Below are 22,356 nucleotides of genomic sequence, written 5' to 3'. Positions count from 1 at the left end.
AGTTTCCTTCTGTAGAGAGCAGGAGTATCCATTATCCTGACACAGGACATCAGATGCAGGACATGATGTCAAGGTTGTAGCTACACAAAAGTTTGGTGTAATTTGGACTCTCAGACTGTTTTTACCTTTGGTTAGGTTTTTATCTTTGAGGTTTAAAAGGGCTTGAAGGAGAATGGTTAAAGTCAACAGCCAGGGGAGAAGGGAGAGGTCAGCGTTTAGTATGATGTGTGGTAGCATCGCTTCACACGTCGCACAGGAGGCTGTCACGGTGCGGCTGGGTGGCGTGGATGGACTGAGTGAAACTGACATGCTGTTCTGTCCTATCAGGCTGATGTATGTACCCAGAGAGGAGACTACAGTCCACGGGAGTCGCATCACACCTTCCCTCAGCCTCCACTATCTCTTCCATGGTGAAGGGGAATGCCTTCTGAACCTGGCCTCAGGTAGGGGCTTCAGTCAGGACACACATACTGTCCAGTCTCACTGGCCCAGACTGCATTAACAAATATTGACAAGGAAGCGCTGTAGCATATAGAGCCAAGCGCGCTCTTCTTTATTTGGGCTGCAGGGAATCCATGTAGGAATCAATATGTTGTTGGTGTTTCAGGCTCTTTGTTCTCTAAACAGGAAATCCATTTAACCTCTTTGTTATCCAACTTATCGTTTGGACGTTGACAAGCTTGAACAAGAGGGAATTTACTGAATAATTTCTTTTTTTTTTTTTTTTTTTTTAGGTGTTTTGAATACAGACAGTCTGTGGCTCTCATCCTGCAAGCCAGTATTTACTGAAACACAAAATGCTATTTGTTTTAGAGTGGTTAAAGTACCTCTAAAATGCTAGAAATGTGAACCTTTTATTTTTTCCACTCAAAATAGAAGCAAAAAAATGTTTTTGATGTGTTGCTGGAGGCTATTTTCTGTAGCACAACAGTCTATGTGTGATTGGCTGAAAACATCATTCCCACATTGCTCGACTATACAACTGAGGAATATGCCTCTGTTACTTAAACAGATATTATATTATGATACAATTATAATATAAATTGTAAAAAAAAATTCACTTTATTTCACATTTATAATTATAATTTCCCTCCACTTCTCATTGTGAGTGCAATTCATGCGCAAAAACAAGATGTAACATGCTCAAAAACCTGAAGTTGGGTTTGTTTTAAGGCATCTTTTTCTTTTTTTTTCTCCACACTTTAAATAATATCTCAATATTTTTATTATTGTAAAGCTTTTGCAATAGTTATCTGATTAAAAATAAGGTGGCTCTGGCATCTCCAAGGAATACAAGATGCTTGCTGAAGCTGGAAAAGATGTGCCATCTTGCTTTGAGCCTGAACTCCATGACTTCTCACACGACCTTCCATCTGTTGGCATGATGGCGCAGAAAACAATTAACAGATTTGCTGAGTGACGATGATGAGTGCAGGATTCTGGAAATACATCCCACTGTGAAGTTACATCTCAGATTTTCTATTAGTCCATATAAACTTTTACAGGAAAAAACACATTTTCTGTATTCATTAGCTTAATCAGGATCATGATTGGTTTTGGCCCTTTCTTACGTTCTCCATACCGCTTCTCGCTTTCTTGGTTGTCGAATCCTCTACTTCCCCTTCCATTTTCTCCTCCTCCCTATTGGCTCTCCTTTTGGCTGTTTCTGACGACGATTCAAATAGCCTGAGTCATCTTTCATCTTAAGGCCCAGAGCGTGTACGCACACACACGCACACCCATTTCCTCAGTCTCATACCCCCATCACCATGAAGGTGACAGAGCAAGCCCCCTGGCAGGCAGCAGCATTTAGAGTGATGGCCGAGACTGAAAGTGGACACAGACAGATGTGGAAGGACGGGGCTGCATGCAGCTGAATGATGGGTAGACGTACAAAAGAGTCTCAGAAAAGGTCGGAAAACAGAATATTCACGTTGATGCATGGTTTGCAGTGTGTAGTCTGTTAGACGTGTTTGTTGCTTCTGTCCACATATTGAGAACAGTGAGACACAATATCCACGGACTAACAGTGTTTTGTCAGTTATAGCAAATAAAGATTAGTAAAATGAAATGTCATTAAATTAAATTAAATTAAATTAAATTATGGACATCAGCCACCAGGTGGTGACTTCCTTTTTATTCTTCATGTCAAGGTGATAATTCCCACTTCATCAGCTGCTGGTTGCGTTTGCATACGTGGCAGGAAGATGAGGGAGTTATGATCCGTTAAGACTTCCATTGGGAGTGTGGTTGATCCCACACACACCCATACATACTGTAGTGCCAGCAGCATTGCCACTGTTGCTTTTTGGTTGAATACTTCCTTTGATGGTCATTAAGCATTAGTGAGAAATGGAAGACACACTGCAAAAACTCAGCCTTAAAAAAACAAGAAACAAATATACAAAAATTAGGTAAATGTTGCTTAAAATAAGATAAGTTATCTGGCAACAGAACAAGAAAATGTGACTTGTCAAGACTTCCAAAAACAAGTAAAAATACTCTTAAAACAAGAGGAATTCTCTGGCATAAAAACTAAGAATCTTACCTTTAAAAAAAAAAAAAAGCATATGTGTACTCAATTTAAGATTTTTAATCTTAGATTAAAATTAATCTTAGGTTTCAGTTTTTGCAGTGCAGGATGGCTCACTCCTTGAGCATCATTCTGAAAAAGAACAACTCCAGCATCTGCATCCACTTTAAAAGGCTCAGAGAAATCCAGAGCAGGACCACAAGACAAAGGGGTACTGCAGACAAGCAGAGCTCCAGATGAAGGTACTTGTACTGTGCTTTTCTCTACACTACTTGTCACATTCACACACTCATTCCCTGATAGGCACATCAGGGGGCAAGTTGGGGTTCAGTGTCTTGCCTGAGGACACTTCAGCATTTTAGTCAGGGGAAGCCTGGAATTGATCCCCCAACTTACCAGTTGAAGGCCAGCTGCTCTTCTTCCTGAGCGACAGCTCAGGCTTGTTTTGGGCTGCGTAAGCTACCAACAGGAGCTACTAGTTGTTTCAAGTTCCTGCAGAAACACCTAACCAGTGGTGTAGTCCAAGGTAAACACAGGTATACAGACCATACACACTTCTTTTTCAGGCAGGCTTATGTATATCCACTTCTAAACCCCCTGTGGTGCTGCTTTTACAGTTACAAATGTCCCTACACATGTAGCTACATCAACTAGCAGCTCAGCTAAGGTTAGCTAATCCACACTGGTGTAGTTAGTCATCTGCTGTGTTTAACCTAAACATAGACATAATAAAGATATATATATATATGTCTATGAGCCTGTGTCTCACTAGTCTGTTGCCAGTATTGGTTTAGTCATTTCATAACTCTTCTTTCCTGAAACCAAAGAGCAGAAATTATATGACAATAAGCAAATATACAGATGGATTTTTGGGGTAAACTCCATGGTGTAGTCTTACTTTTAACTTTTCCTGAAACAACCTTTTTCTGTGCTTCAAAAAAAAAAAAAAGGGCAAAAACTTGAGAGTAAACCCACTTCTTCACTGCACCTAAGTTTTCATTTCGAGAAATCACTGTAACTCACGATGCATGGTTGGCATGTAGAAGGCAAGGATGGCTTTTACTTTTGCATTATCACACCAAACTTGACCCTTTCTGGCTTGTTTGCAAAGATAAGTGACCATGGCTTTTCCAAACTCACATTTTGCCAGTTTTAGAGTCAAAGAAGCAGTTGATGAGTGTTCAAAAACTCTGAGAGTGGTCAGATGCTGATGACAACTTGGAGAATAGATTACCACATCATCCATTAATACATTACTGTGTGTAACATCACCCAAAACAGTTGACCTCAGTGGCTGGAGCGCTTTTCATCCCAAAAACCATGACAGTATACTGAGTATACTCATCAGGCGTAATGAATGCTGAGCCTTAGGGCAATGTCTGGGTTGAAGGAATTTACCAATAACTGTTCGATGAAGGAGGTTCAGTTTGCTTACAACAGCAAACCAACATTTTCTATGTAGTCTTTAATGTGAAGCAATGGGGAGAAATTAGAAATAGTAGCTGTATTCACTTTGCTAAAGTCTGTGTAAATGTGTTATCTGGCTTGGAGCAAGCTCTGAGGACGGCAGCTAAGGTTTGGCTAAACCGTGTACAAGTAGGTACTTTACTGCCTCCTTCATCACTTCCTTTTTGTCATTTTAACACAATTAGTTGTGTTTTGAGATTGTTGTATATGAAGGAAAGTCACCAAAAAGTTCCTTTGTTGGTTCTGGACAGGATGCTACAGTTGTGCTCATTTGTATTCGTCCCCTTTCATTAAAGAAAAGGCTGAATTTACAACAGTCACTCAAATAACTGGAAACTTAAAAAAAGGAACAATAACTAAAAATTTGCAAAAATATAATTTAGTAATATAAGAAACCTGTTTTTCATTTAATTGAGTTGAAGAAAGAAAAAAACAAACAAACAAATGGGTCCTGGATAAATTAGAGCACTTTTCTGTTGAACAGCGGGACAAAATACCTGTCAACAGGTGCAGAAGTCTGACTGAGAGGAACAGAAAACACCTGACTGGAGCGGAAACATTAAAGGATTGTTCAACAAAATATTAGTGTATGAGTGATGTAATATGTAATAATTTATCTTATTTGTTTGCTTTTTAAAAAAATATTTCTATTGAACCAGAATTAGAAAATAATGTAGTGATTTTCATAAAATTTTTATATATTATTACTTTAGTCAATTTCAGCTTATTTTATAGGCAGCTGTTTTTTTCCTTTCTTTAATGAAAGGGTATGAATAAATATGAGCACAACTGTACATGTGATCCAGGAGACTAGTGAGACAGATGTGTTGACAGAGTTAGCAACATTTCTGAATGAAGTAACCTGGCACACCGAGGTCATCTTTATCGATGGCTGACACAGTTTCTGATAATGTGGTCAGAATACCAGATTGCTGACTCATCTTTAACAGGTACAGGAGCAGGCAGAGAAAACACTGCTTTGCCATGCTGACCTTAATCAGGCCAGGTGGAGGGTAAAATATTAGGCTAACAAAAGGTCAAATTCTTACAGCCTGAAACAACTCAAAATTTTTTAAAACGTCAGAGTTCAAACAAACTTTATAGAAAATTTTGCTTCAGATTGTTTACTTTGTCTTAGTGCTAAAGGATGTGCACAGTGGAATGACGTCTGTAAACACAGCAAGCGGACCAGATGGGAAAGTATACTCATACTGACCCTCCCTCCCAACGATAGACTTTTCTCATTTTCTCTTCTTTGTTTTTCTTGGAAATTGACGGCTTGATTGTCAGAAAATACACAAGATTATCTGCTCTACATACATGGTTTTCAAATCAGACTTTGTTCCAAATAATCTATGAATAATCACGGTGGCTTTAGAGTTTCCCTTTTCAGCCAAAATTGTGTGTCCGTAGTGTTTCATATGTACCGAGTAAATACAGTCACTGCAGTGATATCGGAGAAAACATCTAAAATCAGGTGAATGTCTCCAAACATTTAACATTTTCTGTGTTCTGTTTATTTTGTTGTCTCTTTTTATTTCTAGTCTCTTAACATGTTAAATATCTGAATGTTATCATTAAAATAGCAGCTGCTGGACCTGCAGATAAAAATATTTTACCTTTTCTATTAAATGATGATGATGATGATGAGGATGAATGTGTGATTTATAGAAACCTTTTAAAGAGTAAGTGAAACAGCAGACATTCCACAGGATATTTACTCTGTTCGTATCAGGCCTTTAATTCCTTACAGCAGCGCTTCTCAACCTTTTTTTTTTTTTTACCTCCTGTAGAATAATTTGTTAGCCAACAACCCCCCCAACTCCCAAACCAGAGCTGCTACATTTAGTTCAGGTTCCACATGCAAAATAATCAGGTCTCCAGTGGGGCCAGACCAGTAAAATAACAACAGGATGACCTAGAAATGATGAAAACTCCATAGTTCTCTTTGTTTCCATACAAAGAAACACACGGACACCATCAATACGTTTACATGTAAGGAACTGTCCTTTTAGTAACTGTTATATACAACCTGATGAGAAAAATGAATGAAGTTTCAACAATATTTTGCTTCAGTACATATTTACATCATTTATTTATTTATGTTATTTTTATTTAATTAATTTTATATATGTATCATAAATATTTAAGCTAAATAATGATAAATTTAAATATTTTTGTGATACATCATAAATGTATGAAATATTTTGTATTTTTATTTTACATGTATCTAGTAATTAAGCAATTTCCTATTTTAAAATAAATTTTATTAGATTATAACATATTAAATACTTTATGTACATTACATTTATGTTTTTATTTATGTATACACTGCCAGTAAAAAGTTTGGACACACTTTCCCATTAAATTCAATGGGAAAGTGTGTCTAAACTTTTGACTGGTACTGTATCTCTGATAACTTTGATATATTTACATGTTCATTATAGATTTTAAAGATCCCAATGGGTCTATAAAGCCAGCAAGCATGTATTCAGGTATCTGAAAGTCAAAATTCCAGTATTTCACAATATAATCAGTTCAACTTTTACAGATCTAGAAGTTATTTAAATCTACATATCCTCCTGACTACCAGGGGAAAAAAATGTGTAACTACAAATGTACACTACGGAGGACATTGCTTAAACTTTTAAATATTGTGGTAAAATATAGTTATATTTATCTAAGAAATGATTTAATGTGTTTATAAGACATTCAATGAAAATATAACTACAACATTTCAATTTTTCTGCTCTTCCCATAAAACATGCTTGTTGCAATGGAAGCCATTTTTCTTGAAGAGAGAAAGAAAGTTCACACACCCCCCCCCCTTACAAATGAGATACCATTTAAAAGTGCTAAATCTCCTCTTTAAAGACCAAAAGGTGTTAGTTCAGTAGCATTCAGGGAGATGAAAATATTTAGGTTTACAAAGGTCCTCCACAGAGGACAAATTGAACTACTGGTAGTCAGGAGGGTATGTGTACATTTCCACATGTGTAGTAATGCTGAGTAACTCATAACTGAAGTCAGATCTGTGAAGTCAGAAAGGCAGAACAAGTTTTGTTTACTCTCTTTACAAGTCTTTAAGCAGAGGTACATGCACCCCTGTCTGGGAAACACTGCCTTACATGATGCAGTATGATGCAGTAGCTACATGTAGCTACTTGCTGTGTAAGGTTTCAGCTGATATCTTTTACACAACTGCTACAGTTTATTTGACAGTTGTAGTTTCAGGCAATGGTAAGAATCCTTCATGTAAACCATCTTCTACATCTGCTGATGATGCGTCTGGTGAAAGGACTTGGTGTTCACAGACATTTCATCAGCTTGGGGTACTTTACAATCAGATCATCCTGGATGAGCTGCTGCCATGAATGTTTTTTTTTTCTTAATTTGTTGTAAAAAAAAAAAAAAAAAAGAGCAGTACACTTTGAATGAGCCCCATGCTTTATGGAGATTTTTTGTTGTTTTGCCAAAAACATCTCTTATGCATTAAAAATTCAACTTTATTTATACACATATACGCAAAAACCTTGCAGTTACTGGTCATGTCAGCCTTTTCTCTATCATACAAATATCTTGCACAGCCTACAGGTGAACAGCACTCGGGTCGTGGTGTTGCTGCAGGATAAAATTGGAAACTATTAAACAATTTTTTCAGCTCTTCTTGACAAAGCCTTTTTTTTTCAGCCGCCTGTCCGAAACACATGAATTAAATGGAGTTTATCGCCATGGCTACGAGGGTTGTTTGGCAAAATCTTGGCCTCGGTAAACAAAAAAAAAAAAAAAAAAAGCTGAGACATGAAACACCCACACTTCTCGTGTCAGAATCAAGATACTTGTCACTGTTGAAGTAAATTCACCTGGAACACAATAAAAATAAAAATAAAAAATTCTCACTTTTTTTTTTCCCAGCAAGTTGTTTATTGACATTTTTATAGAATATAGTACACAAAGCCAAAAACAGACAAACCAGTAGGGCTGTGACATTATGCTTTTGTCCCGACTCGATTCCGATTCCGATTTTTTTGGGTGCCGATTCAATTTAAATTGTGTTTCTCACAATTTTTTTATATTGCTGATTTTTGTAGATTTAAAAAAAAAATGCATAAAACTTATTTTTGCTTGTCTTTTTTTTTTTTTTTTTTTTTAATTTTGATACGGAAAAAACAACACAGTAACCAGACCATCATTTTGCTGCTATAATGCCCAAGAAGACAAGTAAAATTATCCATAAAAACAATTAAAATTTTATGATGGATTATCTTTATTCTTTTTTTTTTTTTAAATAGATTTTTCAACAAAAAATCAATTTTAAAATTGTGAAGCAAAAAATAGCAATATTAGATTTTTTTTATTTAGATTTTCCCGCCTACAAACCAACAAACATCAAGGTACATTTAAAATCAGTAGTCCTTGAAAGTCAGATAAGGAGTTAGATAGGGGGTCGTGCTGATGTCGACCTACATGGGGACCCCCAGCAGATAGATCCACTGTTTGTTATACAGCTGATAAAACGACCACACACACTTTCAGAAGCGTCTTGTTTATCCGTCAGAGTGTATGTGAGTTTTTTTTTTCCAGTGGTAAACATAAAGACAATTCATTGATCCATCTTGCAGCGCTCGGTTTGCTCATTTCGTTCCATGACAGAGCAATCACTCTTCTCGCTTGTATTACTCCTGGGTTTATGAACACTGTGTGTGTGTGTGCTTTTGTGTGTGTGTGTCACACAAATATAATAAAATGGTTTCCCATCACTGGTTTCATTGGCAAAGTCTCTTGTAAGGTTTCTCTAACTTTATTTTTGACATAAGCATAATGCAGCAAAGTGCCTTATCTTCTCTGCATCTGTTACAGAGATCTAGGATGTGCATGTTGAGTATTTTTCTGGTGTTATATACAGTCCTTTTAGCATCTTTAGACACATATTGTCTGTCTGTGTTTAGACTATCTTACATGTTTCAAAGTTGGATCACACTTTTGGTCAGTTTTCCAAGCATTAAGATTAGAAATAGGTGATTCAGAGGAAGATAAATCAGCACCTCGTGTAGAAATCTTGTCTTTACCGCAGATATTTTTAAATGACAAATCTTTCTAAGACAGAGAAAGAAGGAATTTGTATCAAATTACTTTTGTGAGATCTAATAAAAATTCCTTGGATGCAAATATTTGTAAAAATTCTTATGGGGGATATTAAATTTAGAAACCATTTGTTCAAATAAAGTCTTCCATTTGCTTCATGGACATTCATCACAGGTTCCTTTCCCCTGTCTGCCGACATATTAAAGCCCCCCGTCAGCTCTGCCTGGAGCAACGTTATTGTTTCCCCAAACTTTTCTAAAAAGAAAGAATATTACTTTGAATGCAGTTCATCTAGGGCAGGGGTCACCAACTCCGGGCTACCATCCTGCAAGTTTTATTGTTTTCCAGGTACAACACACCTGACCCAAACCAATGGCTCATTAACAGGCAGGTGCAGAAGATGACAACAAGTTCTTGGAGAACCTTTTCAATTGGATCAAATGTGTTGTACAAGGGAAACACTAAAACCTGCAGGATGGTAGCCCTCAAGGACTGGAGTTGGTGACCCCTGATCTAGGGATTACTACAGTAATGCCTGATGGGGAACCGTGCTGAACTACAAGCTAAGAAAGAGATCCTGAGCAGTTTTCTGGGTGTTTTAATGGAGGTGTTACACAGGTAAATACCTCAGGAAGCCGTCAGCTTGATGTTGAGTCGGGTTGTGAGGTCGGAGAATCAAGAGATAGCCCCCAAATTTACCATAAAAACTCCACGAGGATCCAGAAGGGAATGAAATCCATCACAGTATACAACAGGGAGAGAGAATACTTTCCTACATGCAAACTGCCTGCACCTCTATGATTCATTTCAGACTCTCATTTAGCAGAGTTTTGAGGTGAAATAAAACTTTTGACAGCAGAACAGCTGAAGTCAGACATGATTTGACTTGACTTGCCTTGCTGCTCTTTGGCTGCTCGCTCACAGTCTTTGGCACACAGTGATGAGACTGACATCTTTGTGATCAGCGGGGGATCTGCTCTCATGTGACACATTGTTTCTGTGGTTTTGAATTAGCTAAAGCAGACAGGGCTTTTTTTTAAAAATGTTTTTGCCACATTTCCAAGTAATTTTTTTTGGGTTTGATCAGTGATAAAATCCTTAAGCTAAGTTTCTCCCTGTGATGTTTGTAATCTGCATGTTAGGATGGATGCTTCCTAGCTGGAGCAAAGATCTTCTGCGCTGCACATATTTCATGCTGGCCCCTGTACATCAGCATATTTTTAAGAAGAGATTACGGTTTAGTGGGACTCTGCAAACAGAAGCAATGCTTCTGTTGGTTGGAAATACCTTGGATTTCGGGAAAACCCCTGAATTTGGCTGCAGAAAATACCTCCGAAGCACTTTTGACTTGTCTGTCTGTGAGACTGTTCTGTTCCTCTTTGGTATGATGTAGAGTCCTTGAGTCACTTCAGCCTCTTCTTGTTTTGGGAAGATTAAGAGTGCTTCTTTCTTTATAAACCAGGTTACCAAGTCTGATCAACACAATGTAAAAACCTGCCCACCTCAAGAAAAACCAGCCTAAATCCCAACCACTCTAGAAACACATTAAAACCTTTATACCAGTGGTGTATACACAGGTATACAGACTATACACACTTATTTTCAGGCAGCATTATGTATATCCACTTCTAAACCCCCTGTGATGCTGCTTTTACAATTACATATACAAGTAGCTACATCAACCAGCAGCTCAGCTAAGGTTAGCTATGCTACACTGGTGTAGTTAGTCATCAGCTGCCTCAACTTTAGCCTGAACATAGACATAATAAAGATAGGTATATATATATATCCATGGACCTGTCTCTCACTAGTCTGTGTGCCAGATATTTCATAACTCTTTCTATCTGAAACCAAAGAGCAGAAATTATGTGACAATGAACAAATATACTGTTGGATTTTTGGGGTAAACTAAATAAAGTAGTTTTATATTTCACTTTTTCTGAAATGGCGTTTTTTTGGGCTCATTTTTTATGTTTTTAAGAAAAGGGCAAAATATTGAGAGTGTACCAACTTCTTGAATAACTATTACACCTCTGCTTTAGACTATTGCATGTATAACAGAGAAGACGTCCAAAGCACACAACTGCACGTGTTAAACAAAGCAAAAGGATAACAGGCTCCCTGATCAGTGATTTAACCACAACTATGAAGTTAGTGACACAAAAGTATGTGGAACAATAGAGTAATCGCCCCCTCGGCAACATATTCCATAAATACAGCATCAACGTCCATTCCTTTGCAGATGACACCCAACTCTACATCTCTTCTAAACCAAACTCCTCCCCCCCCCTCCATCTCTGACTGTCTCCAGGAAATCAAAACCTGGTTTTCTTCCAATTTTCTCAAAATTAAAAGCAGTAAAACAGAAGTTTTACTTGCCGGCCTCCATTCTAACCAAATCTCACACTGTTTCCATCAACATGGAAACTCCTTTATTCATCCCTTCACGCAGGTCAAGAGTCAGGGTGTCGTTCTCCACAGCACTTTATCATTTAACAGCATCGTCTGCTTATTTCCACCTTCGTAACATCAACCGCCTTCGTCCATCTCTCACTCCACATGGTGCTGTCATCCTTGTTCACAGTCTTGTCACTTCACATATTGATTACTGCAACTCACTTGCCTGTGGTTTACCCGGTAGATCGCTTCACAAACTGCAGCTTCTCCAGAACTCGGCCGCTCGGATCTTAACCCGCACCTCTTCTTCTGATCACATTACCCCGATCCTTGAACAGCTCCACTGGCTCCCAATAAAACACAGAATCAACTTAAAGATCCTGCTCCTCACCTTCAAATGCATCCATAATCTGGCCTGTCTGACCTGCTCCACATCGCTACTCCCTCCCTCAGGTCTTCATCCTCCATCCATCTCACAGTTCCCTCTGCCCGCCTCACCACCATGGGGAGCAGAGCCTTCAGTCGCTCTGCTCCCCGGCTCTGGAACTTACTCCCATCTGAGCTTTGGATCATTAAATCTCTCCCATTACTCAAATCCCAACTTAAAAGTCATCTGTTTAAACTGGCCCTCTCTCTGACCCCTTTTAACCATCTGCCTTGCTTGTTTTTGTTTTTAATGTTTTTAATTCTTATGTGATCTGTTTCTTTTTCTTTTTGTAAGGTGACCTTGAGGTACTGCAAGGTGCCTAGAAATAACATGTATTATTATTATTATTATACTTATGTACAGTACATCAGGTGATATGACAACCATGAACAGTCAGTGGAAGCCATCAGGCCATCAAGCCAACACACAATTACTTAAGGTCCCATTGGCCAGATTAAAATCCAGGGGTGATAGAGCCTTTTCTGTTGCTGTTTCTAAGATATGGAATAGCCTTCCCGTTCATATCAGAGCTGCTCAATCTGTCTCTGATTTAAATTCTGTCCTTAAAACCCACTCCTTTGTGCTGGCATTTGGTCATACCTGAGCTTTTTCTTTGTGTATTTTCATTTTTTTACTTTTATTTTAGATTTTTGTTTTGCGTGCAGATTTCATTTATTTCTTAATGTACAGTTTTTAATTTTAAATTGTGCAGTGTTGTTATTTGTTGCTTCACTGTACAGCACTTTGGGCAGCTGCTGCTGTAAAAATGTGCTATACAAATAAACTTCAACTTGAACTTCAAAATAAATTAACTAACAATAGATATACACAATATCTATCTATCTATCTATCTATCTATCTATCTATCTATCTATCTATCTATCTATCTATCTATCTATCTATCTATCTATCTATCTATCTATCTATCTATCTATCTTTCTACCTATCTATCTATCTATCTATCTATCTATCTATCTATCTATACACACACATATACATATATATATATATATATATATATATATATATATATATATATATATATATATATATATATATATATATATATATATATATATGTACACACATATTATAATATAAGGACAAAGCATTTTTTTTTAAATGGGAACTTTTAAAAGTAATGCCACGAAATGGCAGCAACGTTCTCTCCAAAAAAGTTTATAAAAACCCACTAAGTGTTCTGAAAAGCATCCCAAGTTTTATTAACCCACCCAATTCTATTTTGTCCAGCTCAAATGTCCAAAAGATGCCCAAGTGGACAGAAATCCACACAATCTGGCAACACTGGTCTGCTAGCATGACATTAGACATCACATAGACAGCAAATTCAGAAGTCTCTCTACTGAGATACTTTGCTTACTGCCACTGATTATATTTCATTTTACTTACCCGTCACAAACCTTCTCAGTGGTTTCTCTATGTCTCGCTAGTTCCTTCAGAGAGGAAAAATAAGTGTCCATCAAATCATCTGTAATTTATCCAACATAGCTATCAAGATTTTTACTCAACTCAATAAATTATAACCTGAAGTAGGGCCTGTCAGTGAATAAAGTAATTATGATTGAGCTTCTGGGAGCCATGACTAGGAAATGAAATCTCTGATAAGGGAATCTTCTGACATGCTGGTGGTCCCAGAAAAGTTGTGGATTTAAAGAGGATTTTAAAGCAGATTTCACAGTCGTTTACCAACATAATGCTTTTTAAATCAGCCATTTATTGCTGATTTATACTTTAAAATGTTTTGATTTATTACATTTATTCCTCAAATGAATGTGTCCATTAAAGGACTAAATTATAGCGGGAACAGCAGCATGAACCATAAAGGACAATTCACTACATAGAAACTGTTGATGAAAATGTTTCAGTTAATTTTATTCTCACTGCAACTAATATACAGGATTCCTCTCACATAATAAATCTGGTAAAATCCAGTTTTACAGCGTGTGTACGTCTGTGTTTGTGTTTGCACAGCAGTAAGGAGATGCTGACAGGACAGAGACTCTGCCATTCAAAATCCCACCAGGATTCGGTTCTCTCTGCCCTTAACCAGCAGAGGAAAGATGGGCTGCTGTGCGACGTCACCCTGGTTGCCGGTGAGCAGAAGTTTCACGCTCACAAAGCCGTCCTGGCAGCGTGCAGCGATTACTTCAGGGTAAGTGGACTTCTGATCTGATTATTGTCTCCAAAACTCCTTCTGAAGGGAGCACAGGATACCAAAACTGCATAAATGTTAGCTTCAAGAAAGCTGGATGTGACATTACACAGCCTTTGCCTGATTTGTGTCCTTAGATATCATCATCACAAATCAAAAAATAATGAGATAAAATACACTGTAACACATGACCATATCAATAACTTAATAATTAAGCTGCAATTGAAGCTGCCTGGGTTGGAGATGATGCTAAAATTAGACCAGAATCTCTTCATCATTGCACTTGTTCTTCTTCTCAGCGATACATCCGGCCAAGTTATGGAATCAGATTTGTTTCAGAATCTCATTGCATTGGCCGATTGGCTGGTGAGTTTCTGAGTGACACAGCTGTTGCTTAAACCCTTGTATATGTATGCCAAATTCAGCTTTGAGTTATGTTTACACCCATGTCTGTTTTTATCACTAAGTGTGCAGTTTGCATCAGTTTCTAGATACAAGTCTAGAGTATAGTTTTATGGGGAAGTGTTTTAACTACTGTGTGCTGAAAAGTGAAAGTAGCTGAGTTCACGAGGATTCAGAAGTAAACAGTTAACTCATCTTTTAATGGTTTTAAGGATGTTTACATTGTTATGGTTAAGCAGCACGGGTGAATGCTGATGATTAAAGAAAATGACTATTAAACAATAACAATTCCACAGTTTCATATTCTTTGTCAGAGAATCAGAAGTAGTTTTAATTTTCAACTCCTTAAACTTCCTAAGAAAGTGTTTGTACATCTCATTGGGCTACAGCTGTGTCACTCCAAAACTCACCAGGCAATCGGAATGTGCCCCTGAAAGAGCCCGCCCATGAAAGGTTTGTGTCAGAAATGAAACCAAACAATCAAGAATCAAAACCAAAGACTGTGAAGCACAACCAAAATAGCGAGAAGAGAGAAAGAGGAAGAGGAAACTACAAACAAAACTACTCAATTTAACCAAATAAAAGCCTGATAGTTTTCATGATGATTGATCATTTTTTATTTTGAGATCATTTATTTTACTTAAGTTTTAGAAAGTTTTGGTTTGAATTGTTTTTTGCTTGAGTTTTAAAAAGTTTTTCTTGGAGATTCGGAAAAAAATATGATTTCATACCAAGTTAGAAGAAGATTTTATGAGAGATTTTTTTTCACTTGGAAAAAGTGTCGGAGGATAAATTCAAACCTTTTGATTAAAAAAAAAAAAAAAAAGTCACGTTTAGCTTCACTGACGGGACAAACAAGCTGCGCAGCTACAGCAGACTATCCTCCACCAGCCCGTCTGCCTGGACTGACTGCTGACCCCACAGCTTCCAGTCTGACCACGGAGCAGCTTTAGGTGGACCCGCGCTGTCACATGTTCAGATAGAAGATTTCCTGCCGCACAGGGAGAAGCGCTCCAACGAGATTTAATTCAACGACTTTGAGCAGATTAGAAGTTAGATATTAATCCCCCTTGAAAATGAGAAGAAGATTAAATATGTTGAAGTTGCCTGGGGATTATTCCTCCTGTGTGTCAATATGTGTGTGTGTGTAGGTTATTTTTACATCTCCCTGCAGAAGGTTGAGGGTAGGCGAGTCATACTCCTCTCCTCCCTCTTGTTCGTCCTCTTCCCTTCTGCCTTTTTTCCCTTTTGTTCTTCAGATCCGTTTATGAATGTCTCCCTTTCAAGTTGCAGCACAGCCAAGCAGCGCTGTTGTTCCAGTGCTCACATTATTAGATCAGCCTGCTACAATAAGCAAGAAAAACTCACTCCACTCCCGTGCTCCTATGCAGTGGCTTAATAACGTTATCTTCATTTTGTCATCTGACTCCACTGCTGAGTTTAATTTAGCTCATTTGCAAAGGAGAAGAGGGAGCCTTTTGTAAGGTTAGAAGCTGGGTTTTCTGTCTCTTTTCCTCTCCCGCAGGCAGACCAACACCTGCACATGTTGCAGTGATTATAGCACATTATCTACTCTGCTAGATGTGAGAGATTGTCATAAAATACCTGGCCAGGCGCGAGTTGTTTACCTGGGACTTGTCCTGAATGTGTCATCTGCTTCTTCCAGCGACATCACATTGTTAAATTGTCTGGACAGCTTGGGGAGATGGAGCCCAGTCAGTCACATCAGCATCACTCATCACCTTCAGCGATTGGCCGCCACGCAGACACACAAATCAAATCCGCTCTGTGGTTTTTTTGGATCATATTGTGCAAGCCCTGCAGAACTCATATCACAACCAATTATTGTCTCAATTTCCGGGCTGTACTACACGCAACCATGCTGTCGGCTCATTGAACTGCTCTGTGGCGATACTCTGAATTTACGTGAGGCCACGATACTTTATTTCCTACAGTAGAGGTTTATATGATGCAATCTTTAATAAAATCTGTTTGTAAAATCCCTGTGGGAAACTGGGGGAAATGGTTAGGTATAGCTAAACTTTTTAGCTTTTTCCCATCACAGATTACTAATCTAGCAGGTATTTGCAGAAACAATAAAAATTTTCATTAAAAATATGAGTTTTATAGTGATGATCAAGAAGAGGTTGAGTATGCAAACAATTGTTAAAATGTTGAATGATCAGACTGAACAGTTTTTTTGTTTGTTTATTAGACCTGGACTCAGTTTTGTTCATCTTTTTGTTCATCTTTTTGCTTCAAATGGATTTTTTTTTCTGTTCCTTCAAATGCAGTTTTTTTTTTTTTTTAACTTAAAGTGGACAAAAGCTAAGTAGGTTACCAGCAAGGTTTGCTGCAGTGCACTGCCTGTAGTGCACCCCCCCCCACCCCCCCCCCCCCCCATTGGAATTGCCTACGTAACTTGCAATGTTTATGTTGTTACCTACCTGTCCAGGAGAAGAAGAGCAAGCTCTGAGTGAAACTGCAGCCTTTTTAGCTCTCATAGTGCTCCCCTCTTTTTAAAACACAACACTGATGTTTCCCTTTCCCTGTCTAACAACTTCTTCGTCTTGTTTTTAGAGGTTATGTTGAATTCGATTTGCCTTCAGGTGGACGTTCATTCTGTTCTCCACCATTTCACTCTGAAAATATGCAGTGCCATTACTCGCTTTCTGTAGCCTTTTATAGGGAGGGAAGGCCGGTGGCTTTAAGAGGAGGGTGGAGGCAGAGATTCACATGAAAATACATAAACGCACTGCCAGACTGGTTGTTAACATGGTACTGATCAACTCAGAGAAATGGTGTGTGTATTATACTCCACATTAAATTACACCTCTAGTTCTTCACATTGCCATTTTTTGATTCTGTGAAATTTTTTGCATATTGCGCCATTTAAAGTAGAGAAAGGCAGGCTTATCTGCAGGGAGATGAAGTTGATCATATAGGAACCTACAAGGTTTGTTGTATTTGGGCTTGAATTAAGGATGTTCGTTATTGACTTTTTTAGCGCTATACGATATACCACTTTGTCCAACTCTTAATTTTTGATATCGATATAAACCAATACCGATACTTTTAGAGTGAGTTGTACCAAACAAGCAAGAATATCTGGAAATCTACACATGACATCTCATACCATGTCATTGTGAGTTAGAGGAGACGTAGCTAAAGAGTTTGATATTTAATATGTGCATGTTGTGTCAAAGTTTTCATTAAAAAATTAAAAACGGATAAGATCATTTCTGATGTTGCATTGTAATGTCAATATCGGTCGGTAATATGAGTATGACAATAATATTATACAGCTCTAGTGCAATTCCTAAGTTTGATCACAATAAATGTTGTATGAGTGCAGTAGATTGTAATTCAGTATTTGCTGATATAATTTAGCTGCTGATTGCTGGGATAGGCTCCAGCTTCCTGTGACCCTGAAGTGGAGTAAGATGGATTGATGGATGGATGGATGGATGGATTGACGGACGGAAGGATGGATAGATGGATGGATGGATGGATGGATGGATGAATGGATGGATGGATGGATGGATGGATGGATGACTGAATGGATGGATGGATGGATGAATGTATGGACAGATGGATGAATGGATGGATGGATGTATGGATGGATGGATGGATGACTGAATGGATGGACGGATGGATGGATGGATGGAAGGACGGATGGATGGATGGATGGATGGATGGATGGATGAATGGATGGATGTCCAAATGGATGGATGGACAGACAGATGGATGGATGGATGGATGACTGAATGGATGACTGAATGGATGGATGGATGGATGGATGGATGGATGAATGGATGGATGGATGACTGAATGGATGGATGGATGGATGTCCGAATGGATGGATGGATGGATGGATGGATGAATGGATGGATGTCTGAATGGATGGATGGATGATGGATGGATGGATATCTGAATGGATGGATGGATGGATGGATGAATGGATGGATGTCTGAATGGATGGATGGATGATGGATGGATGGATATCTGAATGGATGGATGATGGATGGATGGATGGATGGATGGATGGATGGATGGATGGATGATGGATGGATGGATATCTGAATGGATGGATGGATGGATGGATGGATGTCTGAATGGATGGATGATGGATGGATGGATGGATTGATGGATGGATGGATAGAAAGTCAGCTGCTGTACTGTTTCGATTCTATTTGATTCTGGAGTCAATCAACATGCACCAGTGATCCATGCTGATTTAACAAGCCTGGTCCAGAACCCAGATCCAGTCCAACAGAACAGAAAAAAAACCTGACAGCTGCAAGAAGAGGGACGCAGAGGTCACTGTACAAAGTTGGAGCAGGCAGGTACCTGGAGAGAGAAGCAGGTCATACAGAAAACGACACAACAGAAAAAACTCTGGATGATCTGGCAGTGAGAAGTTAGTAGAACTGCTGCTGAAATAAGGAGCAGCACAGGCCGGGAGCAATCTGTGTTGAGTAATGATGCCTTCAGAGGCAGCTGGGAAAGACCAACCTTCAAATGTCCACACTATTCCCTACATAGTGCCATATTTAGTGCTCACGCCATTTAATTTTGTAGGGGTATCTGAATGTTTAGAGAGAAAAAGTAGTGCACTCAAAATTACCCACAATGCATCTTGAAATGCAGTGAGCGTCTATGTGAGCGGGTCAATATAGACCACAACGCGCTGCAGGCTGGAGCTCAAAGTGACACAAACGTCAAAGCAGGTCAAAAGTTATTTCAAGATCATTCATCTTATAAACGTATTTATGAAATAAATATGCAACAAAGAAAGAATAAAATACAATAGAAGAAAATACATGTTGGGTTGGATTTAGAACGACACATGATGGTTGCTGTGGTGACAGCCGGTAGTCATGTGATCTATGACGAGGAGAAAGTAGCCAGCTTCGTGTCCAAATTGCCAAGAGAATGAGGAGACGTTATAGTGTAGCACTGTATAGTAAACGGACACAGCCCATGACACAGGTTGAATTTTTTCAAGCAAAAATGTCTGAGGTCTACTGTCTATTCTTCATGATCGGAAATAGTGACAACTCTGTTTAATGAAACCCAAACCTCCTTAGTAATTTTCTTATTTCTTTACCTGTTAAAGCTGCAGTGAACCAACTGATACCATTGCTGGTTTTAAAAGTAGCATTTGAGTTTTGGGCGATTGATGAGACACATTACAGACAAACGTTGCCATATTTTTACTTTCAAGCTTGTAGAAACACAGGATACTTACACATAAACGTACATGTAAGCCTCATGCACTGGAGACTTCCATTGATTTGCAACAGTTTCTCTCTGAGAAACTTACATTTAAAAATAGCTGCAGACCCCCAAGAGATGACCCAATATTTCTCACAGACGGTGAAACAGCCTCACTGAGAACAGTATTATTTCACTGTGTGGGTGAGGAAGTCACGAGCCTTTTCTGTTATTATCACACCAAGCAGGCACACATAAATTTTGCCTGCAGGTCAGGCTAAGTGCAGATACACCCCCACTGCAACGCAGTGTATGAAAGGCATACAGTGAGCATGGCAACATGGTTGAATGTGCATGTGTCCTGGTTCTGTTTCCCAGTTTATTGGAGCCATCCATCACACGCAGTGCTGCTTTAACTCCTCCGTCAAGGTGAGGGGGGTTTACATCCCAGATGATCAGCTCTGCAGACACTTTCTGGGTGCGATGTACCACTTTTCTGATTTTGGGAAAAGACAAACACATGCAAGCATGAGAAATGCAGGCAGTCTTTCTACCTGTTTCTTTGATATATTTTGTGTTTTACACTCTCACACACACACACACACACACACACACACACACACACACTGAGCACAACACAACTCAGGTTAAGCCTCCTGTGTTTGTTGGACCAGAACGTTTTTAATTAGCACGGTGGTGAATCAACAAGGCAGAGTGAAGCGCTGAACAGGCTTTGGTTAAAACTCAGCACCGCCTTGAGGTGATCCTGTCTCACATATCAGACCCACAATACAAAAAGAGCTTTGTTTTTACCCAAGGTGGGGCTCGGTGTCTGGTTAAAGTTCATGTGTATTATGAATCAGGGAAAACTGGATGAGTTTTGGTAGCAGTTAATGTAATTATCATGACAGAAGGAGATGGTTCGATAGCAGGCCAGTCTGGAGGTCTTTGAAGCTTATAATGTTGTTATAGACTAATCTTCCCATCAAGATATACAGTTGTGCAAATCTGCTACTTACTGCTACTGTGATTAAAAAGATACTTAAAAATTGCAAGTTAGCAAGATCAGTATCCTGACAGAATGAAATAGCAGGGAAAAAGAAATTCTGCAGTAAGGGGAATTACACCCCAGAAGCCATATCAGGTAATGCTGTTTGTTTCACTGCAATTCCAAAGAAAAATATGAACCAGACTCAAAGACTTCATAACCTCTCTTTTTCCTTCCACGCTGCTGCTCTCTGCTGGATGCCATTGATCAATGGCTCTGCTCTCTCCTCATGGTGTGACACCAGTCAATAGCTTTGATTAGCAAGCAGCAAGCTGGACTCATGCACAGCAGCTCCAGACTGCAGATCCTGCATCCGCTGCTTTGATTTGACACGGAGTTCAGTGTGCACTCGCTATGTGAGACAGGATGACAGAAAGACAGCAGTGAATAGGAGAAATTACTGACTGATCCTTTTGTTTCTGCTGACCTTCAAGCATCAGGCAGGCAAACCTGTACAGAAAAAAAGATGCAGAATGTCATGCTGAACGTCCGCGTGACAAGCCGGCTCAGTCAGCACAGGACAGGAGAAGCATATCTGTCTAGATTTTTTCGTTAATGCTTTTGTTTATTCACCAGTGTCCTGTTTGATTTAATATTTCCAACCAAAAGACAGGAGATGCCTGGTGAAATATCTGTTGTACTCTCCTGACCCGAGTGTTTTGTCTGTGTGTTTCCAGGCCATGTTCAGCCTGTGCATGGTAGAGAGTGAAGCGGACGAGGTGACTCTGCAAGGAGTGACCAGCGTTGGACTGAAGCACGCTTTAGATTTCGCCTACACTGGACAGGTGAGCATGAGCTAAACTGACATAAGTGAGAAAGAGAAATGGAAGAGCGTGCAGAGATGGGAGCACTCGAAACAGAATATCTCACAAAAATACATCATAGTACCTAATATGTATTACCTATACAGTCTGCAGCTTGATCTCTCTGAGTCTTTACTTCTAACTAAATGTTTATTTTTCTACTAAAATAACACATAACATGTTGTTTGTTACTAATATGCCTTCTATTTACTGGTCTGGTGCTTTATGGGCGATTTTGTGTCTTTTTTTTTGGCACAAATTACAAACTCTTCAGTATGATACATTTGAACCTAAATGTCTTCTCAGTTCAAAGTTTGACGCAAATATACAGAAATTGTGCAAGTTTATGGTTTCATCATTTTGACAACTCTTCATAGCGATTTTCCTGAGTGGGATCAGCCCCTGTAGACCAGTTTAGTATTTAGATAAAATCAGTCTCTGAGGTTTTAGCCCTTCGCTTGCCAGTTAACAAAACTCCCCCCTAAACACAAACAGCCGTTTCAGACTTTGCAGATAAAAACAAAATAGACAAACTAACTAAGCAAACTAAAAGAACTTAACATATTAAGCATAACTAAAATATGTCAAGCACTGACAGAATGTGGCTTAACTGCACTGTCAGTGACCACTGTCCTGCAGCTTTTAGATGTTTCCTAAATCTAATGAGCCATTGTGCAGAACTTCACAGGCTGTTGGATCCATTTTGCTTGCATCAGGTGTGTTGGAGCAGGGAAACATCTAAAACCGACAGGATTGCAGCTCTCAAGGACTGCCGTCTGACATCTCTAGTCTAAACTATAAAAA

At 38.8% G+C, this 22,356-nt stretch overlaps 1 protein-coding gene across 1 annotated transcript in view; it reads left to right on the top strand.

Annotated features, from left to right (window-relative positions):
- Nucleotides 1–420: 420 nt before the first annotated feature.
- klhl32 (kelch-like family member 32) overlaps nucleotides 421–22,356 on the top strand; it is a gene marked incomplete at both ends in the record, with an annotated part of 46,717 nt that continues 24,781 nt past the window's right edge. Inside the window, 3 exons of the mRNA XM_079239947.1 lie at nucleotides 421–443; nucleotides 13,902–14,082; nucleotides 21,427–21,534. Of these exons, the coding sequence (XP_079096073.1) occupies nucleotides 421–443; nucleotides 13,902–14,082; nucleotides 21,427–21,534 (312 nt within the window). The remainder of the gene's footprint in view (nucleotides 444–13,901; nucleotides 14,083–21,426; nucleotides 21,535–22,356) is intronic.

The sequence above is a fragment of the Telmatherina bonti genome (assembly GCF_933228915.1).
Source record: "Telmatherina bonti genome assembly, chromosome: 5".
Taxonomy (NCBI): domain Eukaryota; kingdom Metazoa; phylum Chordata; class Actinopteri; order Atheriniformes; family Telmatherinidae; genus Telmatherina; species Telmatherina bonti.
The sequence above is the reverse complement of the archived record's forward strand: the minus strand, read 5'-3'. Positions and strand labels throughout refer to the sequence as shown.